Source organism: Magnolia sinica, chromosome 6, assembly GCF_029962835.1.
Source record: "Magnolia sinica isolate HGM2019 chromosome 6, MsV1, whole genome shotgun sequence".
Lineage (NCBI taxonomy): Eukaryota > Viridiplantae > Streptophyta > Magnoliopsida > Magnoliales > Magnoliaceae > Magnolia > Magnolia sinica.
The window spans coordinates 44,440,130-44,465,966 of NC_080578.1; the positions used below are offsets into that span (position 1 = coordinate 44,440,130).

The 25,837-nt window shown below is 41.3% G+C and overlaps 1 protein-coding gene across 1 annotated transcript in view; it reads left to right on the top strand.

The window, feature by feature from the left end:
• The first annotated feature begins 814 nt into the window (after positions 1–814).
• The window catches only part of LOC131248722 (ubiquitin-conjugating enzyme E2 variant 1D), a 28,755-nt gene continuing 3,732 nt past the window's right edge, over positions 815–25,837 (top strand). Inside the window, exon 1 of the mRNA XM_058249139.1 lies at positions 815–990. Within this exon, the coding sequence (XP_058105122.1) occupies positions 957–990 (34 nt within the window). The 5' untranslated portion in view covers positions 815–956. The remainder of the gene's footprint in view (positions 991–25,837) is intronic.

The window sequence follows — 25,837 nt, forward strand, 5'->3', positions numbered from 1 at the left end:
GATTTGGTCAAGCTAATTTTTGTGTCTTCCCTTCATCTAGGTCTGTGTGACCTTATGAAGAGGTTACATGACAAATAAGCTTCACGGTGGACCTTAGGAAGGTTTTCACTGTAGTTGTTCAATTCCCACTACTCTACATGGTGTAGTCGGCTCGAGATTTGGATGCACCTATTTTTTGGGATCAATCTTTATAATAATATAGAAAAGTTAATGGATTGTGTGAATGCAACACATAAATCATAGTGGGCTCAAAGAAGTGCAGTACGCTGAAAGTTGGGTTATATATTCCGAGATGGAGAAAATGGTTGTCTTATAGGGTAATTTTGGATTTTAAAAAAAAGTTTGTGGAGTGCATCATGAATTCACCATTAAGCAAAAATGCCTTGATTATCTTAAAGATCCGCACAAATGCTCCCCGATTATCTTAAATATCTTTTCATATGGATACTATTCCTCTTGGAGATCAGACCGACTACAAATAGGGTACAAAAGCCACACCGAGTCGTGCCCCGTGGTGACCTGTAACACGAGACAGCCGTCGTGGCGGACCATCCTGCCGATAGTTTGCGAGTTGGAATAGGCAGCTAAGAAGAGATATCAGCAACGGTCCACATAAAATGTTCAATTATTGGTAGAAATGATTTCGAAGTTGAGATATTTTATGGCAACATTCCATCCATAGTGGGGCAGAAAAGAATAAAGGTATGGATTACCCAATCATGGCCCCACTTACAAGGATTAAAAACTCGAGCACACGGTTCAAAGCGTCGGGTCGCGTATCCTAAAATTCCTCTTTAATACGGAAACGTAAAACGCGAACAAAGGGCTCACCGGCTCTTTTCTTCCTCTAGACGGACACGTAAAAAAGAAAGGGATCCAACGATCGGGGATTTTTGACGTTGGGAGTAGGGTTGGGAGAGGGCAAACGGACACAACACAATCACCACCGTCAATCCATGACGATTGGTTCCGGAGGATCGAGCGTCGTTGGTGAGTAATCTGCATAATCTGCAATACATATGCTTTGATTTTACGTTGCAATCGATTGAGGGAGGCATCGATCTCCGTTTCCATCTCTCGATCTTGAGATACGTATAAAAAAACGAAATCGTTTGGTGTATACAAGCTGACTCGTATGTAGGGAAAACCGAGAACCCGACTGGAATCTTCGATTTTGCGCCGGGTCGGGCCGATGACTCGATTAGGCATTTTTATCATCTATATATATATATTTCTTTAAATATAGGAACATCAGATCACTTCCCAGCACGGTAAGGTCATCGTGCCGAGTTGTTTTCGTGCCAAAGTCACATGTGTCTCACATCTGAGCTCTTGCATATGGTTGGCCCTGTCGTGAAAATCGGCTGGTACAAAAAATAGGCCGATCCACTCATTAGGTGGGCCATGCCATTGGAATCACAAGTATCTCATACAAACTACAGGTGTGGCCCACCTGAGAAGCAAATCATGCTTGATCTTTGCGCCTGGTTATTTTTATGATAGTTCCCACCTTTTACACGGCTTAGATGTCTTACACATTGACATGTTGGTGGGAAGAAGTGGCGCGGCATGATAAGAATGCTTGCCCAGCGATGTAAAATAATATATAATATTTGACGAATTATCATATTAATGTTGTAAATAAACTGATGTAAACAAGGTTATGTGGAGGAAAATGGCCGTCTTTAGAACAATGTTCATGTAAACTGGTTGAGTATGCAACATGACTACAGTTAAGAAGGGGACTCAACTCGAAATCCAACTGAGCGAGTCAACTCAACGTGTAATATCTGTGGCTAGGCATCTAGTAGTAGTCACTTTGACCTTTTTTTAAAACCCTCAACACGATTACAACACATCAAACAATGTTTTTTTTTTTTTTTTTTTTTTTTAAATGACTTTTTTAGCATTTCCTTTTTTTTTGGGTGAGAGAACAAAGATTTTATTCAAAGAGCGTGCGAATAACGAGCAAAGAATACAGCTCCAAACCAACTAAAACAAGCAGGAGAACAACTAAAGAGGCTCATAAAAAAGAGGCCCAACACTCTAAAAAGTAAGATATTTTTCCAATAACCTTCTCAGTCCCTACTTGAATATTTCTAAAACAACACCCATTTCTTACCCCCCGTATTGCCCAAAAGACCGCCATTTAAAGCAATTTTCACATCACTTTTCTAGGTTTCCCTATGCCTCCACCATGCCAAGCCTAAAGGAGATCTTCTACCATTGCCGACATCACCCAATCCGTCTAAAATATCGAGAGGAAGTGACACAACATCTTGACAACAAAAGGGTAGTGAATAAAGAGGTGGTTGATTGTCTCCTCACTAACCATACACAACAAGCACATATTAGGAAGAATCATAGTCATAGCCCTCTTCTGCAAGTTATCAATAATGAGGATTCTCTTATGACACACAAACCACACGAAAAAAACGACTTGAGGGGGAGCACCATAAAACCAATGGTGGAATGGATGGGAGGGGAGGTGTTGCCTAAAGTCCAAAATCAAACAAAAAAGTGACCTGACAAAGGAGAATTTCCCGAAGGCATTTCTCGTCCACAATAGAATCTTCCTCCCGCATTCCTTGGTTGACCTTGCTAAGAATCTCAAGGAGACTAGTGAAGTCATCAATCTCAACATCTAGCAAACCTCTACAACATGGAGGCGCCAACACTCTTGAGTCCTTAATAACTGAGAAACAATCCACCACTATGACGAATCAGATGGGAGGCAAGCGGGCCAATTTAGGAAACAAAACTTGTAGCGCTTGGTCACTGCACCAAACGTCAACCCAGAAGCGAATGCGGAACCCCCTTCCCAGGGCAAATGAAATGCCCTTGTGAGCAATATGCTCGGTAGATGCGACCACTTTTCAAATAGCGGATGCTCGGTACAACAAAGAATATTTCATGAGCTAGCCGCACTCCTGTGTAACATACTTAACAATCACTACATCTCTCCACAGCTTCCCTTCCTTTACTCCAAACCCCCATAGTCCATACCCATTTTCCTAATAGTGCGGAATTCATAGCCTCTAACGATTTGATTCCTGCCCCACCCTCTTGAATAGGCCTGCACATCTCATCCTAGTTGAGGAGATGAAATTTCTTCCCCTCGTTAGCACCTTTCCAAAGAAGTTCCCGTCTCAACCTTTCAAGTCTCAAAAGAACTGACTTCGGGCATTGGAATGTAGTTAAGAAATAAATGAGCATATTAGTGAAAACCGACTTGATGAGGGTTAAGCGACCTCCTAGAGACATATATTGACACTTCTAACAAGCAAGCTTCCTTTCGATTCTCTCTATCACCTTATCCCAAAGGTGAATAATTGGTTTCCCTATGCAAAGTGGCAAGCCAAGATAGGTGGAAAGAAAAGCACTTGTTTTGCATCGAAAAATGCCAGCGAGAGCCTTGAGTTCCTCCACCCTTACATTAATGCCAAGTAACTCTGATTTTGCAACATTGACCTTTAAACCCGAGATTGCCTCAACACTTACAATCAACTTGTGGAGATTACTGCATTCGCTTTTGCCTGACAGAACAATAAAGTATCATCATTCATCTGCATATTGGAGATGAGTGATCTAAGGCCCGTTGCTACATACCTTGAAACCTTGGAATAACCCAACCTTCACACCCATACGAAGCGTTGCGCTAAGAGCTTTGCCAACGATCATGAACAAATAAGGGGATAAAGGGTCTCCCTACCTCAATCTTCTCGAGGTCTTGAAATATCCTTTTGGCAACCCATTGATGAGAACAAAGTACGAGGAAGATTGAACACAATACTTGATCCAACCCCTTCACTTCTGCCTGCAGCCCAATCTAAAGAGCATGTAATCTAAGAAACCCCAATCGACATGATCGTATGCCCTTTTAATATCAAGCTTACGCACTAGGCTGCTCTTCTTCTCCTTGAATTTGGCATCGATGCCGAATCTGTCTACCTATGACAAATGCTCATTGATTGTCAGAGATCACTTTGGAAAGACCTTGAATCTATAAGCGAGAATCTTGGCTAGAATCTTACATGGAGCTCCTATGAGGCTAATAGGCTTGGAGTCTTTCAACTGCTCAACCCATTTAACCTTAGGAAGTAAAACAATGAAGGAGGCTCCCATTTCGGAAGACAAACGACCCCACTCCCGAAACTCCGAAATAAAATCCATATTATCATTTTTGACAATATGCCATAATTTATGAAAAAATAAAATGGGGAATCCATTGGACCTGGGGGCCTTATCTTCACACATCGACTGCAAAGCTGCCCCCACCTCTTTCTCAAGGATGGGCTTTTCAAGGGACAAAGTTGCTTACCGGAGATCTCATCAAAGAGAATATTATCCAGTCTTGGTCTACCCCAATTATCAGCAGATGAGAAATTCTTATAATAGGAAATAATAGATTTGGAGATCTTCTGATAGCGGACAATCGACCAACACACCAAAAGCTCCAGAGTTGACGAGGAATCGATTTATCTATATATGTAGGCTCTCCCAGGAAAATCTAGACAAGACTTCCCCGTGGGAAACCTTTGTGTCGCATGGATCCCTGAATCACATGGTTCCACAGTGGGTCCCATCCCGTGGCCATCTTGCATCTCACAGGCCCCACCTCGTGGGACACCCCACCACAACGTGGAGATACTGTGCATCCTTGGAGTCGCATCAAGATGCCTTGCATCATCCACCCACATTGGTGAGGAGACTTGAATATTGGGCTCTCGTTCTGATACCATTCTGATAGCGGACAACCGATTGACGCACCAAAAACTCCAGAGCTGATGGGAAAGGACCAGTTTATCCCTATATGCAGGCTCTCCTAGGCAAACCCAGGCGAGGCCTCCCCATGGGCAACCCTTGCGTTGCATGACTCCCCAAATCACACGGTCCCATAGTGGGCCCTACCTCGAGGCCATCCTGCATCTCTCAGGCCCCACCTCGAGGGCCATCCCACCCCAGTGTGGAGATACGATGCATCCTTGGAGTCGCACCAAGATGCCCCCGCATCATCTTCTTTTTGTTTGTGATACGAGAGCCATCAACCAATAGACTGCCTATCCTATTTTCGTGAGCTCGAGCACTAGCAAAATACCGTGAAAGAAACAGGTGTTCTTATCACTTGCTTTAAGCCATAGCGCCTTGGATCTCTGACACCATATAATCTCTTTTTCTTTAACATTTTGAGCATATCTCCGAGACAAGTCATTCCTCCTTTCTCTATCTTCCTCCAACCGAAGGCCATTTTCTTCTAAAAGGTCCAACTCATGGATTTGCATAACCATCTCGTCAAATTGAGCCTCTTTCTCTCAAAACTTCTTTCTTCCACAAACTGATCGTTTCTTTCAGAAGCTTCAGCTTCCTGCATAATCTCAACACGCGTAATCCTCCACCTTAAGAGAACCCCTACCAATCTGCCACTAGTTGTTCAAAGCCATCTATCTCAAGCCAAGCTGCTTCAAATCGAAAAGGTTTAGGACCCCAATTTTCATCCGGAACTCCAAGGATAATCGGCCAGTGGTTAGAAGCCATACCTCGAGGCCATCCTGCATCTCTCGGGCCCTACCTTGAGGGCCACCCTACCCCAGTGTGGAGATACGATGCATCCTTGGAGTCACACCAAGATGTCCCCGCATCATATTTCTCTTTGTTTGTGATACGAGAGCCCTCAATCAACAGATTGCCTATCCTATTTCCGTGAGCTCGAGCACTAGCAAAATACTGTGAAAGAAATGGGTGATCTTATCACCTGCTTTAAGCTCATAGCACCTTGGATCTTTGACACCATTTAATCTCTCTTTCTTTAACATTTTGAGCATATCTCCGAGACAAGTCATTCCTCCTTTCTCTATCTTCCTCCAACAGAAGCCCATTTTTTTATTTTTTTTGAAAGGTCCAACTCATGGATTTGCACAACCGTCTCCTCAAATTGAGCCTCTTTCTCTCAAAACTTCTTTCTTCCACAACTTGATCTTTTCTTTTAGAAGCTTTAGCTTCTTGCATAATCTCAACCCGTGTAACCCTCCACTCGAGAACCTTACCAATCTGCCACTAGTTGTTCAAAGCCATCTATCTCAAGCCAAGCCGCTTCAAATTGAAAAGGTTTAGGACCCCAATTTTCATTTGGAACTTCAAGGACAATCAGCCAGTGGTCAGAAGCCACCCTAGGTAAACCTTGCTGAATAACTAAAGGAAACCTTTTAACCCAATCAACTAACACCAAAAACCTGTCAAGGCGTGACATCGAAACATGCTCCTGCCAATTTCACCAAGTTTCTTTGGTCCCCTCCAAAGTCAAGTCCACCATTTGACGAAGATTTACCCAATCAGAAAAAGTGGCCATATTGTTGGTGATTCGCCCCCACCCCCCAGCCCCTATTTTTTTTTTTGCCACCAGCACACCAAGGGAAACCCCATTTTTGCCTAATTGTGTCTAGCTCCTCTTACATTTAACTGTAAAGATTTTTCACACATGGGCCATATACTGAAGTCATCACCCATTGAAACCCCAATGTCAAATCCCGCAGAAGAATGAAAATAGAAAAAGAACTAGAGAAAGACTCCACTTTTAGAGAGACCCGATCATACCTAAAAGTAGAGTCTGAAGCTAGGATTCTCGTAGGTTACAATGTCAGGCTTAGAGTTCTTAGACACTTTCTTGATCTAGGCCCTCTTAACCCTATAACCCAAGCCTCTCACCTTCCAGGATAATATTAACATTGGACACTTCCCTTCCTGAATCTTGCTCTCTTGCCATCGCTTACCTTTGCCACAACATCTTAATTGATGGAGTACTCCAAACTCAGTAAGGTGTTCCGTATGCATTACGATACGGTCGTAAAGGTTGATATGTATAGGTGACGGTTGTGACCGTTGTGTGATACGAGGGCGGAAAGGTGCAACTGGTTTTCTGGGGCTGTATAGGCCATTATAGGGCATAACGACCGTTACCCCCATAATGGTCGAAAAACGACCATATTTTTTCTATTTAAATCCATTTTCTCCCCATTTTCCCGTTTTTCTTATTATAGAAATTTTCCTAAATTATTCCAAAACAGATTTCAACTAGTTTTTCTATATTTTTTAGGATTAAAATTGTAGATTGAAGCAATTTGGGCAAATGGAAACTTCGAAGGCCATTTAAAAAAGAGAGTGGTATTTTTGCCTTTTTTTCAATTTCTAGTTCTAATGCTCGATTGTGATGTATAAATATAAATATTAGAGACATATAACCATGTTCACAAATTCACTAGACAACTAGATACAAAACCCTCACCAAAGAGTGGACTGTTATGTTATCATAAACATTTTGAAAATAAAAAATCAATACATATTTGCAATATTTACATTATTCTGGATTTTCTAAATATTTTTTAGGCAAATTTTTTTTTCCAACCGTTGTAGGGGTTGTAACGGTTGTTATGCTAATGTAATACCCGTATCAGTATCGGTGGTGACTGTTACGGCCACTGTTACCGATACGAAATACCTTGAGACTCAAGAATTCCATCGTGCCCTTAAGAGAACTCTTCGACTTCAAGATCCGTTGCTCATACAACTGTTGAGTTGCCCTCTCTTGCACAAACTGGAAGAAATCGTGGATGCCATCGTCTCTAACGTCGAAAGACAAGTTTGCCATAACTCCAACCCTTTCCACCACATCCGTGGCCCACTGGAATTGCTTGTTGAGATGGGTCTCTCTCTGGTACCAACTAAATCCATGTCCCTGGCCGCCAAGAAGGTTACCTTGTCGCGCCTGTTTGCCTCTCGAATTCATTCGACACAGAGGGATGTAACTAGTAACTACTAACACAGCCTCGAGGTGTTCTTCTTTCAAGCTTATCGATGTCATTTGCCAGACTCTGCCCAACCTTCTCGTAGCAAAAAGCTCTCTGATAACCGCGATTGCTCTGTCCTCCCTAGTCAAGGTATTCTGTATCGGTATCGGTTGGCATAACGGTGCCCACCGATACTGATACGGATAGGGGGGCGTAACGGCCCATAACGGTGTAATTTTTTTTTCTCAAAAAAATATGAAAAAATATGGATTACATCCGGAATATTCTAAGCATTCCAAATATGCATTCATTTATAAATTGGAACATGTTTATGGCGGTGTAACGGTCCACTCTTTGGTGAGAAGTTGTATCGGACTGTCTGATGAATTTATGAACCAAACAACTTGGAATTAATTGCAAACCTTTTATATTTAGTTTTCTAACTATATAATATCTATATAAATTTATTATAGTGAATGTAATACCAAAACATCTTATATTTTCAAGTTTTCCTTTTATTTATAGTACTAGTGCATTGCATACTTCGTACTCACATGCATTTTATTTCAATATATAGAGTTTAGGGACTTTTGTATCCTATTATGTAATTCATATACCTAACAATTTGATATCATTTTTCCCCATAAATCTTTTAAAAAATTAAAATTAAATTGAGGTAAATAGTGTTGTCGATTCGGGGCTAGTTTGGGGACCATTTGATGCCCCAAACTAACCTCAAATTAATGCAATCTATTGGCACTTATCCCACTAATGGATTGGTGAACATTTATTCGACAGTTAAAAATGAAAAATATCAAGTGGTCTTATTTTAAAAAACAATTGGAAATAAAAAAGGTAAATCCAGATCTCAGGTGGACCACTAGTGGGCCAGGCGGGCCACCTCGATGTACTTGTATATTAATGCCATCAATCTGTTTTGCCAACTCATTTTAAGGCATGGTCCAAAAATTCAGGTAGATCTAAATCTTCGGTGGACCACTAGTGAGTATTCCTTTAAAAGTGGGGCCGACCTCAATGCATTTGTTGTATATCCATGTGGGCTATCCTTTTTGCCAACTTGTTTTAGGGCCTGGTCCAAAAAATGAGGTTGATCCAAATCTTAGGTGAACCACAAAATAAGGATTTAATTCCCACTATTAAAAATTTCTTAAGACATTTTTTTTTTCCTGATCAAGCTACTATTTGTGTTATCCCTTCATCAAGGTCAAAGTTTATGTGACCTTATCAACAGGTTCGATGGAAAATAAACATTATAGTGGATGACATGGATATACTACACATAAATTAAGGCGGGCCCATGTAACAAAACAGTGCAAGTGCACTGTTCAGCGTGCACCGCGGAACACGTTAAAAAACAAATTTAAAGTGCGTGGCTGTGAAACAGCCATGCAGTCCATTCTGTTTTCGATACTGAAATGAAAAAGAAGAGAGAGGGAAACCGAAAAGAAAAGAGGGAAAGAAGAGAGAGAGAGAGAGAGAGAGAGAGAGAGAGAGAGAAGAAGAAGAAGAAGAAGAAGAAGAAGAATGGCTGCAGCCGCAGCCGCAGCGGTCCGAGAAGAAGAAGAAGAGGAAGAAGAAGAAGAAGGAGAAAAAGAAGAAGAAGAAAAGAAAGAAAAGAAAAGGTATGTTTTGTTTTTTGTTTTTTTTTTCCCCTATATATATATTTTCGTATTTTCTTTAGGCCCGTAACAGCCGTTACGGTCGCAAAATCGGGGGAGTGCCTGTTTCGACCCCGTATTGCGTAACGGTGTCGGCCATTACCGTTACGTGTTGGCCGATACGGCCATATCGTAACGAATACGGGACACCCTATCCCCAGTTGCAAGATTGAGTGTAGCATCTTCCCTGGCATGGTCTGACGAACCTGTAAGTGGCCTGGTTGCTAAAGAATCGCCGCTATGAAGATGTTTGCCCTCCTTCGCGAGGGGGTTAGGTTTAGAGACAATAACATCATAACTCTCTGAAGAACTACCTAAATCCCTTAAAGTGGCCATATAAGTATTTGTCGAAACGTCACACATGACTTTGAGTGAAGTTCGTGTTGGGTGTAGAACGTCCACATGTTCGGTATTTAAGCTCTTCGCACATGTCGCGGCCCGCACCACTACCAACACCTTCTCATGCATGTATCATATCCTCTTTGATGATCCATCACCTCTTTACCTTTCATCGTCCACATGTCGTCCTCTGACACGGCTCCCGATTGAAAATTTGAATTCAAATCTTGAGGGAGGAAGATGCTGCCCTCCTCTTGACAATTGTCCCAAACCTCTCACAAAGCTTCCATGTGATGCGACGACTTAGATGACTTAGTCAGGTTTGAGCCAAGTTCGGGCCTTGAACCTACTTCAGGAATTAGGCTTGGTGTAGATGGCATCCTACTTGGAACTCCCTCAAGGTAACATTCACCACGCGTCAATGCCTAACTAACTCCGTGACCTTGTCCACATACCTCCTTCAAGGTAACCAACACCTTACTCGTGTCCTCTGAAGTCCCTCGTGCTCCACTAGAGCAATTGAAGTGTGCTCCTCCATCACCCTCTTGAGGGTTATACAATGACTGATACTCCTCTCGTCCCTGCCAGTCCAACCCACCTCAACGGAGGGTTCGACAGCTCCTTTTGTACCTAGAGCGATAATAATCTTCTGTCACTGACCATCACTGCCACCGAGGATGGAGTCTCCAATCCCTTCTTATGCCGGACTGGAACTCTAACCACTCCAAGTTCCTCCCCACTTTTCATTGAAGAGTCGATCCCCACCACCTATCCCAAACAAGAAGTGATGGTCGGGAAGAAATCGGAGAACCAAAATTCCAATGAACTCCCCAAATCAAATACTACAAGTCATCCATCCCGAATATGAAGTACTCCTCCCATCTACAAACTCGATCGACTGGGCCTTCCTTATGCACTGCTTCTGCCATAAAAATGAGGTTCTCATCCACCTTCGGCACCGGGCAAATCCAAATCTCATTCGGTCTGATGGGTTTAATCGAATATTATTCCGAGGATAGTTTATAACACTCATCTAGCCATTGCTCCAGTTGGGGGATGGTCGCTCCTACTTTTGTGGAAATCACTATCGAACGATGTAGCTATTCCCAAGACCTGGATATAGCTTCCTACCTTAGTCTTACCACCTTCACGCTGTTTATGACTTTAGTAGAGATTAGGTTTTCTACTATCGTGTCTTCCTAAGGACCCTTTTTGTTGGCCTCAATCGTCATCATGCTCTTCGATGACCACAACTGTCGACTTTTGATATGGGCTTCCCGAGAAGTAACAACTTCCCAATAAGAGGCTGGTCTTCCAGGTGGTGTGTGAGTAGTTTCCCAAGGGGTGAGATATTGTCGCACTTCCCCATACTCCAAATGGGACCATGTGATTCGGGGACTCGTGTGACGTGGGGGTTGCCCACAGGGAGGTCTTGTCTGGCTTTGCCTTGGAGAGCTTGCATACAGGGATAAAACAATCATTCCCTATCATCTCTGAAGCTTTTGGCGAGCTAGTCAGTTGTTCGTTATTAGAATAGTATTAGAGCGGGAGCCTAGTTTTTTAGTCTCCCACCCATGCTCCTCACCAGCATGGGTGGATGATGCGAGGGCATCTTGGTGTGATTCCAAGGATGCACCGTATCTCCACGCTGGGGTGGGGTGGCCTACGAGGTGGGGCCTCTGAGATGCAGGATGGTCATGGGGTGGGGCCCACTGTGGAACCATGTGATTCGTCCGTACGATGTGGGGGTTGCCCACGGGGAGGTCTTATCTGGGTTTTCCTGGGAGAGCTTGCATATAAGGATAAACCAATCATTCTCCATCAGCTTTGGAGCTTTTGGTGCGCCGGTTGATTGTCTGCTATCATAATGGTATTAAAGTGGGAGCCCAGTGTTCGAGTCGCATCACTGGCGTGGGTGGATGATATGGAGGAATCTTTGTGCAACTCCAAGGATGCAACGTATCTCTACACTAGGGTGAGGTGGCCCACGAGGTGAGGCCTGTGAAATGCAGGATGTCCACGGGGTGGGGCTCACTGTGGGACCGTGTGATTCAGGGACCTGTGCGATGCAGGGGTTGCCCACGAGGTCTTTTCTAGGTTTGCCTGGGAGAGCTTGCATATAAGGATAAACTGGTCCTTCCCCATCAGCTCTGTAGCTTTTAGTGTGCCGGCCAGTTGTCCACTATCAGAATGCTATCAGAGCGGGAGCCCGGTATTCGAGTCTCCTCACCAACGTGGGTGGATGACGCAGGGGCATCTTGGTGCAACTCCAAGGATGCACCGTATCTCCACGTTGGGGTGGGGTGGCCCACGAGGTGGGGCCTGTGAGATGCATGATGGCCACAAGGTGGAGCCCACTGTGGAATTGTGTGATTCGGGCACCCGTGCGACGCAGAGGTTGCTCACAGGGAAGTCTTGTCTAGGTTTGCCTAGGAGAGCCTACATATATGGATAAATCGGTCCTTCCTCGTCAGCTCTGGAGCTTTTGGTGTGTTGGTCAATTGGCTATCATAAGTGGTATAATATGTAGTTGGATACTAATATTCTTCTATGAATAGTAGAGTTCTGCTAAGCCCACATGCATGCAGAAATCAGCTAATGCACATGCCATATGGCAGTGTGGCCGGATGGGTATTTCCAAGCCATCCATTAGGTGGACCTCACCGTGTGGATGTTGTTACTAGCCCAAGATAAAGATGGTCCATTTAGCAAGTGAGCCATGATGTTAGAAATAAGTGGACGGGTTAAGAGTTCTGCTGATTTTTTCAGGACTGTACATTTGTTCAGTTAATTGTTGTGCATTTGACTAGTTGACTGATCTGATTCTTAGGATATGGAATCTATGTAGTGGGACTCTTTTGATAGATGGCTTGGATATAGCACCAGTCTGCCACACTGCCATATGTGGTGGCATTTGTATTAGTTGACTTGTACAAGTGTAGGCTTAGCAAAGGTCTGAATAGTACCATAACGTGCACTGTGACCACTTCACCGATGATCAGTGACATGTTTTGAATAGCAATCGGTCGATGACATGATGTTGAAATGGCAGAAGTTGCTACAACCAGGTCTGATTGTTATGACATGGCAGAAAGGTGGCTGAGGACATGTATTTGTGAGATAATATGATAGGGATCAATAATGTAGCTTGTGTGTATTTCGTCTCATGTTTGGGAAGTGTGCATGGTATCCAAAACTTGAAATTTTGTTGGATACTGCACAAAATGGCATTGGACATCCCATTTATTCTAACCTGGCCCGTACAGGCCTACCATAAACCAAGGCCTGGTACTGGTAGAAATGATCAAGTTGATCCTCCTGAAAAATATCTCATCATGACTACATTAAGCCTTCAGGTGTGCTGACATTTGCACTTCTCCTTTTTCCTGCTTCTTTCTTTTTGGTAACTAAAAGCAAGATGCATTGCAAAGAAAAACAGAAAATGCCACCTTCCAACATCTATCATCTTGTGGTACCTAAGGTTAGTAATTTTCTAATAACTGAACAGTTAGTTCAGTGTAGATGTTTCCACCTGGCTCATACAGGAACATGATGATCAATTGAGGTGTTCCCCATGAAAGCTTTTCCCATACGAGATGAGAGAGACGAGGAATTGAGGGAGGTCTTGTAACTTCTTTTACCTCACCTGCGAATGGGTTGCTATAATTGGTGTAGAAGTCAAGAGAATGTGACATGCTCTGTATTGTGTTCGAATTGCTACCTTCTCTAGCCTTGACTGTATATTATAATGTCTGGATGATGGCAACGGGTCCATGCCCAAGAGCCAGGTTCAGGCCCAAGCCCAAGCCCTAACTGGCATGCAACCCAAGTGCCTAGGGACCATAAGATTTTTAAGTCATTAAAGAGGGTGCTGGCTTGAGTAGGTCAAACACATGGAAACTTATCAAGGTGGTTTTCCAACATCAAAGTGGCATAGGAAATTAAGATACTTAGGAAAATGAACTAGTTAAAGAGGAAATATAAATTAGTAGATTTCCTAGTTGACTATTAATTGTATGTAGCTTCTTTAGCAAGTTTTCTCTTTTGTAAAGAGCCATGTACTAGTTCTTTCTTGAGCATTAATGAATAAAAATAAAAATTTCCACCACATGCTTTCTTGCTCGATGGTGTGTATCCAACTGCTTTCAATAATTTGATATCTCTGATCGATTGGTGTGATTCCAATCATGAAGTAGAGGTCTAAAATGAGGCTTCGTCTATCCTAGTTCAGGATGTGTGACTGAGCCCATTGTCCTTCTTTCTTATTCTTGTCTTTTCTTTAACTTTCTTATACATTGATAACCACATCAATCCCTCTTTGCTCTTGTTGACCGGTCCTAGATCTCATCTAATCCAAAACCTAAAATTCCAACTCTCTCCTTTATGTGTCCTACATCAATTTTTGGTATCAAAACAAGTTTTTCAGATCCTTGGGTAGCTTGGGACACTATGCTGACTAGAGTGGTAAATCATATACCCCTTTGGCTTGATGTGACAGATGACTGAATTGTGATGATATGTTGAGAGCATCCCTATTTGCGAGAGAGTTCTGATATTCTAGAAAACCTAGCGTACCGAATGTTGATGTTGAAAGGAATGAAGAAGAACTTGGAGGTAATGAAAATCAAGTGTCAACTCATCAATCAGCTACACAAAACCTGAGGACCATGGTCATGAGATGTAGCAATCCTAATGCGGGGCTGCCAAAGAGGGAGCTTATGGAGGTCTTCCAAAGGTCAAGGCAGATTCAAGCTACACGACTCCTTTGATGATGCTACAAAGAAGGACCACCTTGGTGTTGCTGATTTTATGGAAACCTGAATTTGATGGCCTTAATTGGTTAAGTGTTGATGGATGATTATTTTGATTAGTACTCAATGCTAGAGGAGAAGGTTTGATTTGTGAAAGTAAAATTGATGGTGCGGGTGCATTTGGGTGGCAGAGTGTGGAGGAGCAGCTCCTTTGATTGGAGACCACCCATCAATATGGGATGAGATGAAGGTCAAGGACTCGAGACGAGGGAACACTTTCTGCCCATGGACTATGAACAAACCTTTTAGACGAAGTTGTTTTTCCTTGTACCAAGTCCATGGAAAAGTAGATTGAGGAATTCCAAGAGTTAACCGTCCGGAACTGGGTTTGAGAAAGTGAAGAGAAGGCTGCAAGATACAAAGCTGGACTTCTGTGGAATGGACATGAAATCCTAGCCACCCGCATGTGGAACTTTGATGACGTGTATCAGCTCACACTCAGGGTTGAAGAGTACTTGAAAATCCTGTCTTCTCTTATTCCCAGATTCAAGCTGTGGTTCTTCTAATGTTTGGCCAGATTCTAGTGTGACATGTGGCCCTCCAAATGGCACATTTGTAGGTCCAGTTAAGCAGGCAGCAGCCAAAAAGCTTTGTAGTTTTCCAACTTGGGATCCTATGGATCGAAAGGCATCTGTGGTTGACAAAACTAAGAGGGATTGTAGTATGTAATAATGCTATAAATGCAGTAAATGTGGTCACTTCTCCATGGCTTGTCCCACAAAAAATCTGCAGTACTATGAAGAAGAGTCGAAATACAAGAGAGGTGATGAGGAAGCTCCCAATGTTTATGAAGAATGATGATGGTTGCCTTGAAGGACTGAATGAATAATGACTGCTTATCTACCAATTATTATCGGCGGGTAGCAGCATGAACGTGGCATCACAAGAGCTTGTGGACAAACTTGGGTTAAGGTGGAAAGCATCCATGACATTACTGAGTTGTGTGGATAAATGACTCCATTTTGGTAAATCATTACTACTTGTTTATGTTTTCGTTGGTAAAAGTTGTGAAGATTCCATTTGGTGTTACATTATCCTGTGAAAGTTAACCATATTTTGCTTGGTACACAATGGTTGTTTGATAGAAAAGTGCAGCAAGATGGATGTACCAATACCAATCTTTTTTCTTTCTATTTTTTATTTTTACAATAGTCGTAAGAAGACTTTGGTTCCTATGAAGACAATTTCAACCCTGAAGAAATTGGAACCAAGCCCCTCAGCATGCTCGCTAATTGCTAGTCTGAAAGTCAAGAGAAGGGAATTATCTATGTTCTGGTGACATGCAAAAAAGAAGAAATGGAAGAGCCTATGGAAAAACACCCAGCTACTCGAACAAGTAGAGATGCTGATGGATTTGTTAATCATATTATTAAGATTCATGATGAGGTTTGAAACAAAACCTTTCTCAATATAGAAAGGTATGAAAAGACTGATGCTCTGTCTATTGGTCAGTACAAGGAAAGTGACATGGTAATGGTTTGATTAAAGCTTAAGATATATCAAGCTTTCAATTTGGCGGAGTCTAGTTCTTTCATGCTGTCTGGTGTTGATGTCAATGGCCCCATGCTCATACCTTAGTCCATGCCTAAGCGCAGCTAAGCCTAGGCCTATAACTTGCATGTAGCCCAAGTACTTTTGGATATCTTAAAGTCATTAAAGAGGGTGTTATCTTGAGAAAGGTGAAACGCATGGGAACTTGTGAAGTTGGTTTCTTTGCAACAACAAAGAGGCGTTGGAAATTTAGATAGTTACATTGAAAGATGAATTGATTACAGAGGAAATATAAAGTAGCAGATTTCCTAGATTGTAAGTAGCTTCTTTAACATTTTCTCCTATAAAAAGCCTTATACTAGTTTTCTTTTGAGTGCGGGGAAGCACATGTTTCAAAATGTTATCAATTATAAATAGATAGGAAGTGGGAATAGGAGTGCAAGTCCAGCATGCAATTCAAAGTGGGACTGACACCTAGAGTAGGATCTTGCTTGCATTATTAGACTTATGCTTCTTGTTCTTTTTTAGAATGATACATCACATTATGTGACACTGGATTAAATATATTATACCTTTTCTTTAATCCATGAGTCAGATTGTCTATATTCCTGAGTAAGTAAATTGTGTGCACAAATTGTGGGTTTTGTTTTTGAGTTCTAGGGTATAAACTGTGTCTAGTCTAGGTATGCATCTTTACAAGCACATCAGATACTGAAGAAAACTTCCCAAAATAATATGTTACGTAACACTCGTTAGATGTTGTAGAATCATAGATTTAAAGAGAAGAAGAGGAGAATAAAAGAGAAAGAAGACAAAATTGGGAGAAGAGAGGGAAAAGAGTTAGGGCTGGACCGACATCCCCACTCATCCCCTTTATATTAATAATAACAAAACCAAAAGGTATAAAAATACCCTCACCAATAATGTTCATATTCCAAACAAGTCCCAAACTAATATCCTAATTTAGTAAACACTAAATATAAGAGGAAGGAGCTATGTGGGCCGTATACATCCCACTATACAACCCACTTCCTCATGCGTTAACAGTCCCCTTCAAGGTAGAGCATAGATGATGTCGATGCCAAGCTTGGAGTATGTGCATGTAGATTGACTATATGGAAGGGCCTTGATGAACACATCATTCCGGACATGTGGCGTAAAGGATTTCACTATTAGAGACCTTCTCACGTATAATTAGTGTTCGAAGTATCGGTATCGCTACAAGTTTCGATGGCCAGGGATACGGAAACAATATCGATATCGTCGATAATATCGTTGATAACCAAAAATGCGGGGAAACATAGGAAAAATGGTGGAATTTTCAGCGAAACTTCAGGAAATGTTAAAATGTACATATTTGCATATTTAGAAATATAAAAAACTGCAGGAAGAATGCATACATAACAAGTTAACATTTAATGGGGCCTTAAAAGCATGTGCTGTTGTAAGAAATTAATCCAACTATCCCCTCCGGCCTTTTTAATCATCCAACCTTTCATCCAAACATCCATCAATATTACAAAATATCAACAACACATGATATTTCACCAAGAAATCATTAACAATTGGAAAGGAAATGAAAGATCGTCATCTCAATATCTCGCATGTTGCGATTCGATAATATTGAGATATTATCAATGACAAATTGAACACTACATACAATCATGTGCCCATGAAAAAAATGAAATATATATATATATATATATATATATATATGTATATATTCTAATAAACAAAAATTTGATGATATTAATATGCTGGCTATGTTATTGAAATAGCATTAATACACTTATGATACAAGCATTACCTAGAATTTACATAGTCGAAAATATTGGGAATACATTAGCGATATTGATGCATTGGCATTACAAGCGACACCTAAAATTTACGTTGTTGAAAATATTGATGATTACATTAACGATATTGATACGTTGGCGATACTTAGCGATACATTACTGATACCTGGAATTTCTGATACTACCAACGTTATTGGTATCGCTACCAGTGTTATCGGTATCGCTGAGCTTGAGATAAAGATAATATCAGAAATATTTCGATAATATTGGAGATAATTCGAACATTGCGTATAATGTGACACTTGACTTCAATATATTTAGTTCTTTCATGATAGACCGGATTATTTACAATGTGAGATGCTGCCTAATTATTGCAAAACAACTGCATAGGTAAATTCATTGCAAACCCAATTTCACATAATAGTTTCTTGATCCACATTAACTCATAAGTAGCATGAACCATTGCTTTATATTCTACTTCAACTCTTGATCAGGCTACAACACCCGTTTCTTACTCTTTCGTGTGACTAGATTTTCTCCCACAAACGTGTAGTACTCAGTAGTGGAATGCCTATTTGTTAAAGAACCTGTCTAGTCTCCATCAAAGTACCCTATGATTTGAAGATAATTGTTCCATTGTATAAGAATTTCTTGTCCTACTCCTGATGCTTCTTAAGAAACTGCAGAATCCGCACAATTGTATCTATGCGAGGTGCCATCGGAAAGCTCATAAAGTGGCTCACACACTCACATCATAAGATATGTCTAGCCGAGTGATAGTTAAATAGATAAGTTTCCCAACCAATCTTCTATACTCTTCAACTACATCTCCTTGATCACCAAGAAGTATGAGATTCGTGTCCATTGGTGTAATTAACTAACTTAATACTAAGAAAATCTGTCTCCATGATCAAATCTATAACATATTTCCATTGAGACACATTAATTCCTTAGATCTGACAACTTCTATACCAAGAAAGTATCAAGGATGGCCAAGATCCTTAGTGAGAAAATGCCTTTGAAGATACTTCGTAAGCTCCTCAATCCCCCTATTTTCACTTCCTGTAACAACAATATCATTAACACAATAAGACCTAAGGTGCCTTTCCGTACAAAGATGGCATGATCAACATGACTTCGAACAAAGACATAGTTCAGCTTAACTTTACTGAATTTGGCAAACAATGCATGTTTCGACTTCAACCCATAAATTGTCTTGTGTAGTTTACACACATTGTTTGACCCTACCCCCCTCGGGCAACAAATCCAAATGGTTGCTCCACGCAGACCTCCTTAGTGAGACCACCATAAAGAAATGCATTTTTTGAAATCTTGGAAGAGGGGTTGTCGTGGAGAGAATTATATGAATGGCGTTCAACTTGGCAATAGGACAAAAGGTCTCGGTATAATCAACACCAAGGTTCTTGAGTATATACCTCAGCAAGTAAGCGAGCCTTTAATGTTCAACCATACCATCAGGATGAAACTTAATGATGTGCACCAATCTGCAACCAACAGCATGTCTACCGATAGGTAGACTAGTTAGCTCCGAAGTGTTATTTCGATAAGAGCAGCCATTTCCTCTTTTCATTTCCATTGCCTGCTTCCATCTCTTATGTAAAAATGCTTCTTGGTATGACTTGGAAATGAAATGAGAGGACAAGGATAGGGCAAGGCAAATCTACAGGAAGTGGGAGATCAACATGGGAAAGAGATATATTTGGAAATTGGATGATTAGTATAAGCACGCTTACCAAACCTACAAGAAGTGGGAGATTAGCATTGGAAAGAGATATATTTGGAAATTGGATGATTAGTACAAGCACGCTTACCTTTTCTCAAGGTAATAAGAATATTCGGCCTATTTGGAGAACTCACTAGATCATTAGGCTTGAAAGAAGATATGGTGGATGACACATCATGATTAGCTGCACTATCTTCCCGTTTTTGTCGTGAGTAGACTTTCAACTGAGGCATAGTGGGAATGGAGTTAGCAGGAGTTTGGATGATGCCTTTTTCAATGACAATAGGTATAGTCACAACTTCAGCATCAAGAGATTTACTATCTTTTCAGAATAGAGTGGACAAAAAATGTAACATTTGCTCCCTACAGGTTTGGGCGAATGGTCTTCACCGTAGGTTTGCTCCCTACAGGTGAGGGTTCGATTCCCCTCCTTGGCTTTACCTGATACACGTGGTTGTGGGTGATTGCGTGCATCTGCAGGGATTAGTCTCACTTCAAAAAGAGGTGGGGACACCCTATGTCTTCAAAAAAAAAAAAAAAATGTAACATTTACACATGCATATTTTTTTCGAAGTGAATGATTGTAACAACGGTAACTTCTTTGCGTTTGGGAGTATCTAAGAAAAATACATTTAATGGTTTTAGGATCTAATTGATTGTGGCCCAACTCTATCTAGTGAATAAAGCATACACATTCAAAAACTTTAGGAGGCAAAGAAAATAATGGAGTATCTGGAAGCAAAATTTCATGAGGACATCGACCCACCATGAGTACTATATCACTCTTAAAAACTTTTGGGATCATGTGAATTAATGGAGCACGAGTCACCTCAAGTAGGTGACAGTTTTTTCATTCTGCAACACTTTTGTTGTGGGGTGTGGGCACATGATGTTTGATACAGGATACGTGTTTCAAAAAAAAGAAAAGAAAAAAAAGAAAGAAAATACTAATTAAAGGATTGGGACATAATTTCCTTGGCATTATCAAAATGGAACAAGGACACTTTTAAGTTAAATTGATTTTGTATTTCCATGTGAAAAGTTTTTAAAATCTGTCTTTCATTAAATAAATCTAAGTTGGTCGCGAATGAATAATCATCAACAAATGTAACAAAATACTTATACCATGACCTATTTAAAGTTTTACCTAGTCCCTAAACATTTGTGCTGGACTAAAGAAAAAGGAACTGAACTATGCTTTTTCTACACGTGGTGGAAAAGTAATATGATTATGTTTCCTCAAACCACATACTTCACACTCTAGAACTGACACAAACGAAAAAGAAGGAAAAATGCCTTTGAGAATCTTCAAGACGGATGGCAAAGATGGTAGTGCAACTAATAGGTAGAAATGTCTACGCCAACAACATTATGGTCTAGATAGTACAACCCATCATGCTCATGTCCTCCACCAATCTTATTTTTTGTCATTTCATCCTAGAAAACACAATATAAATGATAGAAAGTTATGAAGCAGATAAGAGATTTGGTGAGCTTGCAAACTGACAAACAATTTAAAGGGAATTTAGGGACATAAAAGAGAGATGATAATAAAAGGGAAGAACTTGGATGAACAATACTCATTTCACATACTCTAGACTAGGTACTGTCTACCAAAGTGACAGATTAACCTGTTAAGTTTTTTTTGCTCTTTTTTTTTCTTTTTTTTTTTTTTTGGAAGATTGCTAATTATATTAAAAGGAAGCTGAAGCAACCAAAAGAAACAAAACAACAAACAGAAAATAACTAAACATCGGCATTGTTAGTTTTTGCTACTACACTTGTCAATTGATATTAATCCTTTCTCTTTCCGATGTTGGTTGGCGTTCCTAGAGATGGGAGTACTGACCTATTATCAGGAAGGGATGGTTAGAGGTTTCTACATAAGCATTTGACCCCAAGATTTCCAAATGACTTAGTCATCTCGGTTCTTTTCAATGCTTGGTTAGAGGATTATGGCATGATCGGAGAGACATCGACCCAACGTACTACACCTCCAAGGAAGGAAAAGGAAGTGAATCCCAAAAGAAAAAAGCTATACAACACAAACTTGATTGATCTTAAAAGAATCCCAACAACTATACAAGACAGAAAGAGGAGGCTAGTAACTACAAAAAGAGCTACAAAACATGAAAAGCATCAGCAACCCAGAGCAACCTAAATAGAAAGGACTATCCCAACAGAGAGGACACTATAGAGGAATCTCTCAGCTTTATTGTCGAGAACCAACTTCTTATGTCACTGAAGATGAGATCTGATAATGCAAAGAGAGGAAGATATATTTTGAAAACACCGGTTGTTACACTCTCTTTAGAGGGCCCATAGAACAACCATCATCGCAAGCTTCCAGATAGCTGTGAAGTCACTATTAGAATTCCCGCCATTCCAAGCAAACAATAGGCTTGAGATGGAAGCATGCATTGCCCAAGTTTGCTTGAACTAGCGAAGGATAGAAGACCAACCTTCATTTGCAAAGGAGTAGTGTAGGAACATATGCTCTATGGATTAAACACTATCCTTGCATAGAAGACGGATACTAGGAAGGGTCATGCCACGACACTGAAGGTTGTCCATCGTGAGGGTTTTACCTCAAGCAAGGAGCCACACGAACACTACTACTTTGGGGGGAGCTCCAAGCGACCAAATGAAGGATGGGAAAGGCTCAACCACCATTGATGATCGTCTGATGATCAGGGAAAAGGATTTAGTAGAGAAGATCCCGAAAGAGGATAAAGTCTAGTGGAGAGAGTCTTATGTCTTCGGAGGGTTTTACTCTTTGGAGAAGCCTCAACAGGTCCAGGTAGGCCTCAGATTCCAAGTTCGATCACCCTCTTCTAAACGGAGAACACCACACCCCTAATCCAACAGAGGAGAAATAGTCAACGACTGAAATTGATAGGTTAGTGGATACTCTAGCCAGAGAGGGGAATAGAAAGGCTAGAGGGCTATCTGAAATCCATCGATGTTGCCATTAATTGACACGAATTCCATCTCCCAACCCAAGAGAGACCTTCTTGGAAGGAAGGGAGAATCTTAACAATGGCTTTCCCAACTGACAAAGCCCTATAAAGGGAAGAGGGTTTGGTGAACCAACCTCCCTTCACAAATCTATATTTGGTAGCAACCAAATCCCTCCAAATTCCAGGTTCTGTTGCAAAACACCATAATCATTTACCAGAACTCTTATAAAATTTTAATACTTGCCCCTCCTTCCGAGAGGGGCCCGCAAACGTCATTCCAACTTAGAAGATGAAATTTATGCATGTCAACTTTGTCATTCCATAGAACATCATGACGGAGTTTCAATTCTAGATAAAATAATTTTGGGGCAGCAAAACAAGGAGGGGAAATAGGAAGGTAAGTCGGATAAGGAAGCTTTGATTAAAGTGAGAGCCCCCCCCCCCCCAACTTTCTTAAGGAGAAAGTTTCCTCTTCAATCTTTCAATGACAACATCCCAAAGATGATTGGCCGGAGTGCCAATACAAAGAGGGAGACCTAAATAGGAGTAAGGGAAAGAGCTTGCTTTGCAATCGAACTCATCAGCCAACTCGGCGAGGGAATCATCAGAGATGTTTATACCCAACATTTTGCTCTTGGCAAGGTTAATCTTTAGACCAGAAATAGCGAGCCCTATGGACTTCCCTTTAGCTATCATTCTGTTGAGGCCATCTGAGGCGATAACGAAGAGAAAAGGCAAGAAGGGATCCCCTTGCTTGAGACCCATATAGGAGGAGAATCCCTTAGGGTCTGTTTGGGCGGTGGGATTAGATGGGATTAGGTGGGATGGGATTCATCTGGTCCTGTGCCAATTCCACTCCATGTTTGGGAAGAAGGGAAAAGCTTGGAATTACATTAAATGGAATTGCATTGGGTCTCGTGCCAATTTCACTCAATGTTAGCAAGTTGTTGTAGGTCCCACCATGATGTGTGGGCTATGTCCACACCGTCCACCCATTTATCGAGATTATTTTAGAGCATGCGCCAAAAAATCAGGTAAATCCAATGCTCAAGTGGACCCCACCATAGAAAACAACGGGGATTGAATACTTACCATTGAAAACTTCTTTGGGGCCACATAAGTTTTGGATCTACCTCATTTTTAGGCCCATGCCATAAAATGAGGTTACAAAACAAATGAACAATTTAGATATAACATGTGTGTTATTCTCAGTAATTTCAAATAATGGTGGGTATATGCATTCAATGTACTACCGTATTATCAACAAAGGAGAGCATTAATTTCGTCCCATGGCAAGAGGGGACAATCCCTGCCATGGGTAATAATTATGTTTTTTTAATCCCATCCCACCTAATCCCTTCTAATCCCACTGCCCAAACAGACCCTTAGGGGAAACATTCGCAAGAACAGAGGAGACATAAGAAATATAGGAATTGATCCATTTTCTCCATTTGTCTCCAAATCCAAATCTTCCTAAAAGATAGTCCAGATAACCCCAACCGACATGGTCAAAGGCCTTCTCAATATCTAGATTCAGACCAACCTCCCTCAACTTTCTCTATTATGGTAATCAATGCACTCATGGGCTAGTAGAGTGCAATTGATGATTTTCCTGTTAGCTAGAAAGGCACCTTGAGCTATTAAAATGATTTTCGAGACCACATGCCTTATCCTAGAAGTCAACGTTGTTGCGAGAATCTCATAAGGGCCGCCTCGGAGACTAATAGGATGGAAATGCTTTAGGTTTGCAACACCTTTTATTTTAGGAATCAGGGTAATAAAGGAAAGTACCCATGGATTTTGAAAGCTTACTGGTAGAGAAAAATTCCATGTTATGAAATCAACAACATCTTTTTTGATTACTTCCTAGAAATCAACAAATTCCAGATGAACTTGTTAACACTGTACTAGTAGAAGAAAACACATTGAAACTCCCTTGTCATATGGTCAAATGCGCATGAGTCAATGACTCATGGAGTAGGGAACTTGGATCCCAAACATGCCATACTTGAGGTCACAAATGCAGTCGTAGGAGTGGAAATAGCTACAAAAGTGGTAGGAATAGATTGATTTTGTAGATTTGTCAGCAACTTGGAATGCTCTTCTTGAGTAAGCATAACCATCTCTCTAAAAATACGTGGTTGTTGATTTGTGGATGCAGAACTAACTGGACGAGTCCTATTGCTCTCTCCAATACGAGATATATGATTAGCCTATGCTGGCTTTCTATGAAGGTCCCAACATTTTTCAATAGAAAATTCATAATTTCATAATGGGTGCATTTTCGAGGTGCATGACCCTTTTTTTTTTGGGTTAGCTTGTTAGTACACACCCATGTCAGTACACACACTCCAAGTTAGCCACCCCCACTAGGGATCAATACCAAGACCTCAAGTGTTGAAATGAGGTATCTCCACTCAGTCTGCCAGTTGAGCTATGGATCTGGGTGTAGGTGCATGACCTCCTCCCACTTCACCATAACCTCCTTTATTACCTTTGCCACCACAATCGCCATCGTTGCCTCGACTGGTAAAAGATGCTAAAGCAGAGCTGGTATTGGCTCCTGCTTGTAGAGCTAAGAGATACACGTTGGAGGTGAGCATACACCTCATTCAGAGATGACACATTCTTAGCATCTAAAATCCATGCACAAACCTGTTCATTATTACATTTAAGATTGGATAAAAGCTTGGCCACATGAAACTCTTCTTGGTGTTGATGTTGCTTCTCTAAATCAATATTAAAGCTTTGGTACGCATTCAGTTCCTCCCACATTCCTTTAAGTTTTGAATAGTATTCATGCAGTGATTTATCTTGTTAGAGCTAGGCATCGAGTCGAGTTGGACCGAGTTAGGGCTGACTCGACTCGATCCGATTTTGAAATAGGCATGACCCAAACTCGATCCGACTCGATACCGAGTCTAGCATGCCTGACTCGATCCGAGTTCGGTTTGGCCTGGATTGATCTGGACCGAGTCCGATCCGGTCAGAAGTACCTAGTCGGGTCGAGTTGGCAGTGAGTCGGATTGAGAGAAGAGGGAGGGAGGGAGGGAGTGGAGAGGAGAGACAGGAGGAGGAGGGTGATGGTGGTGGGTGGTTGCCGGGCTTGGAAGAGGAAGAGGAGGATGAGGGAGGGAGTGGAGAGGAGAGAGGAGGAGGAGGAGGAGGGTGATGGTGGTGGGTGGTTGCCGGGCTTGGAAGAGGAGGAGGATGAGAGAGAGAGAGAGAGAGAGAGA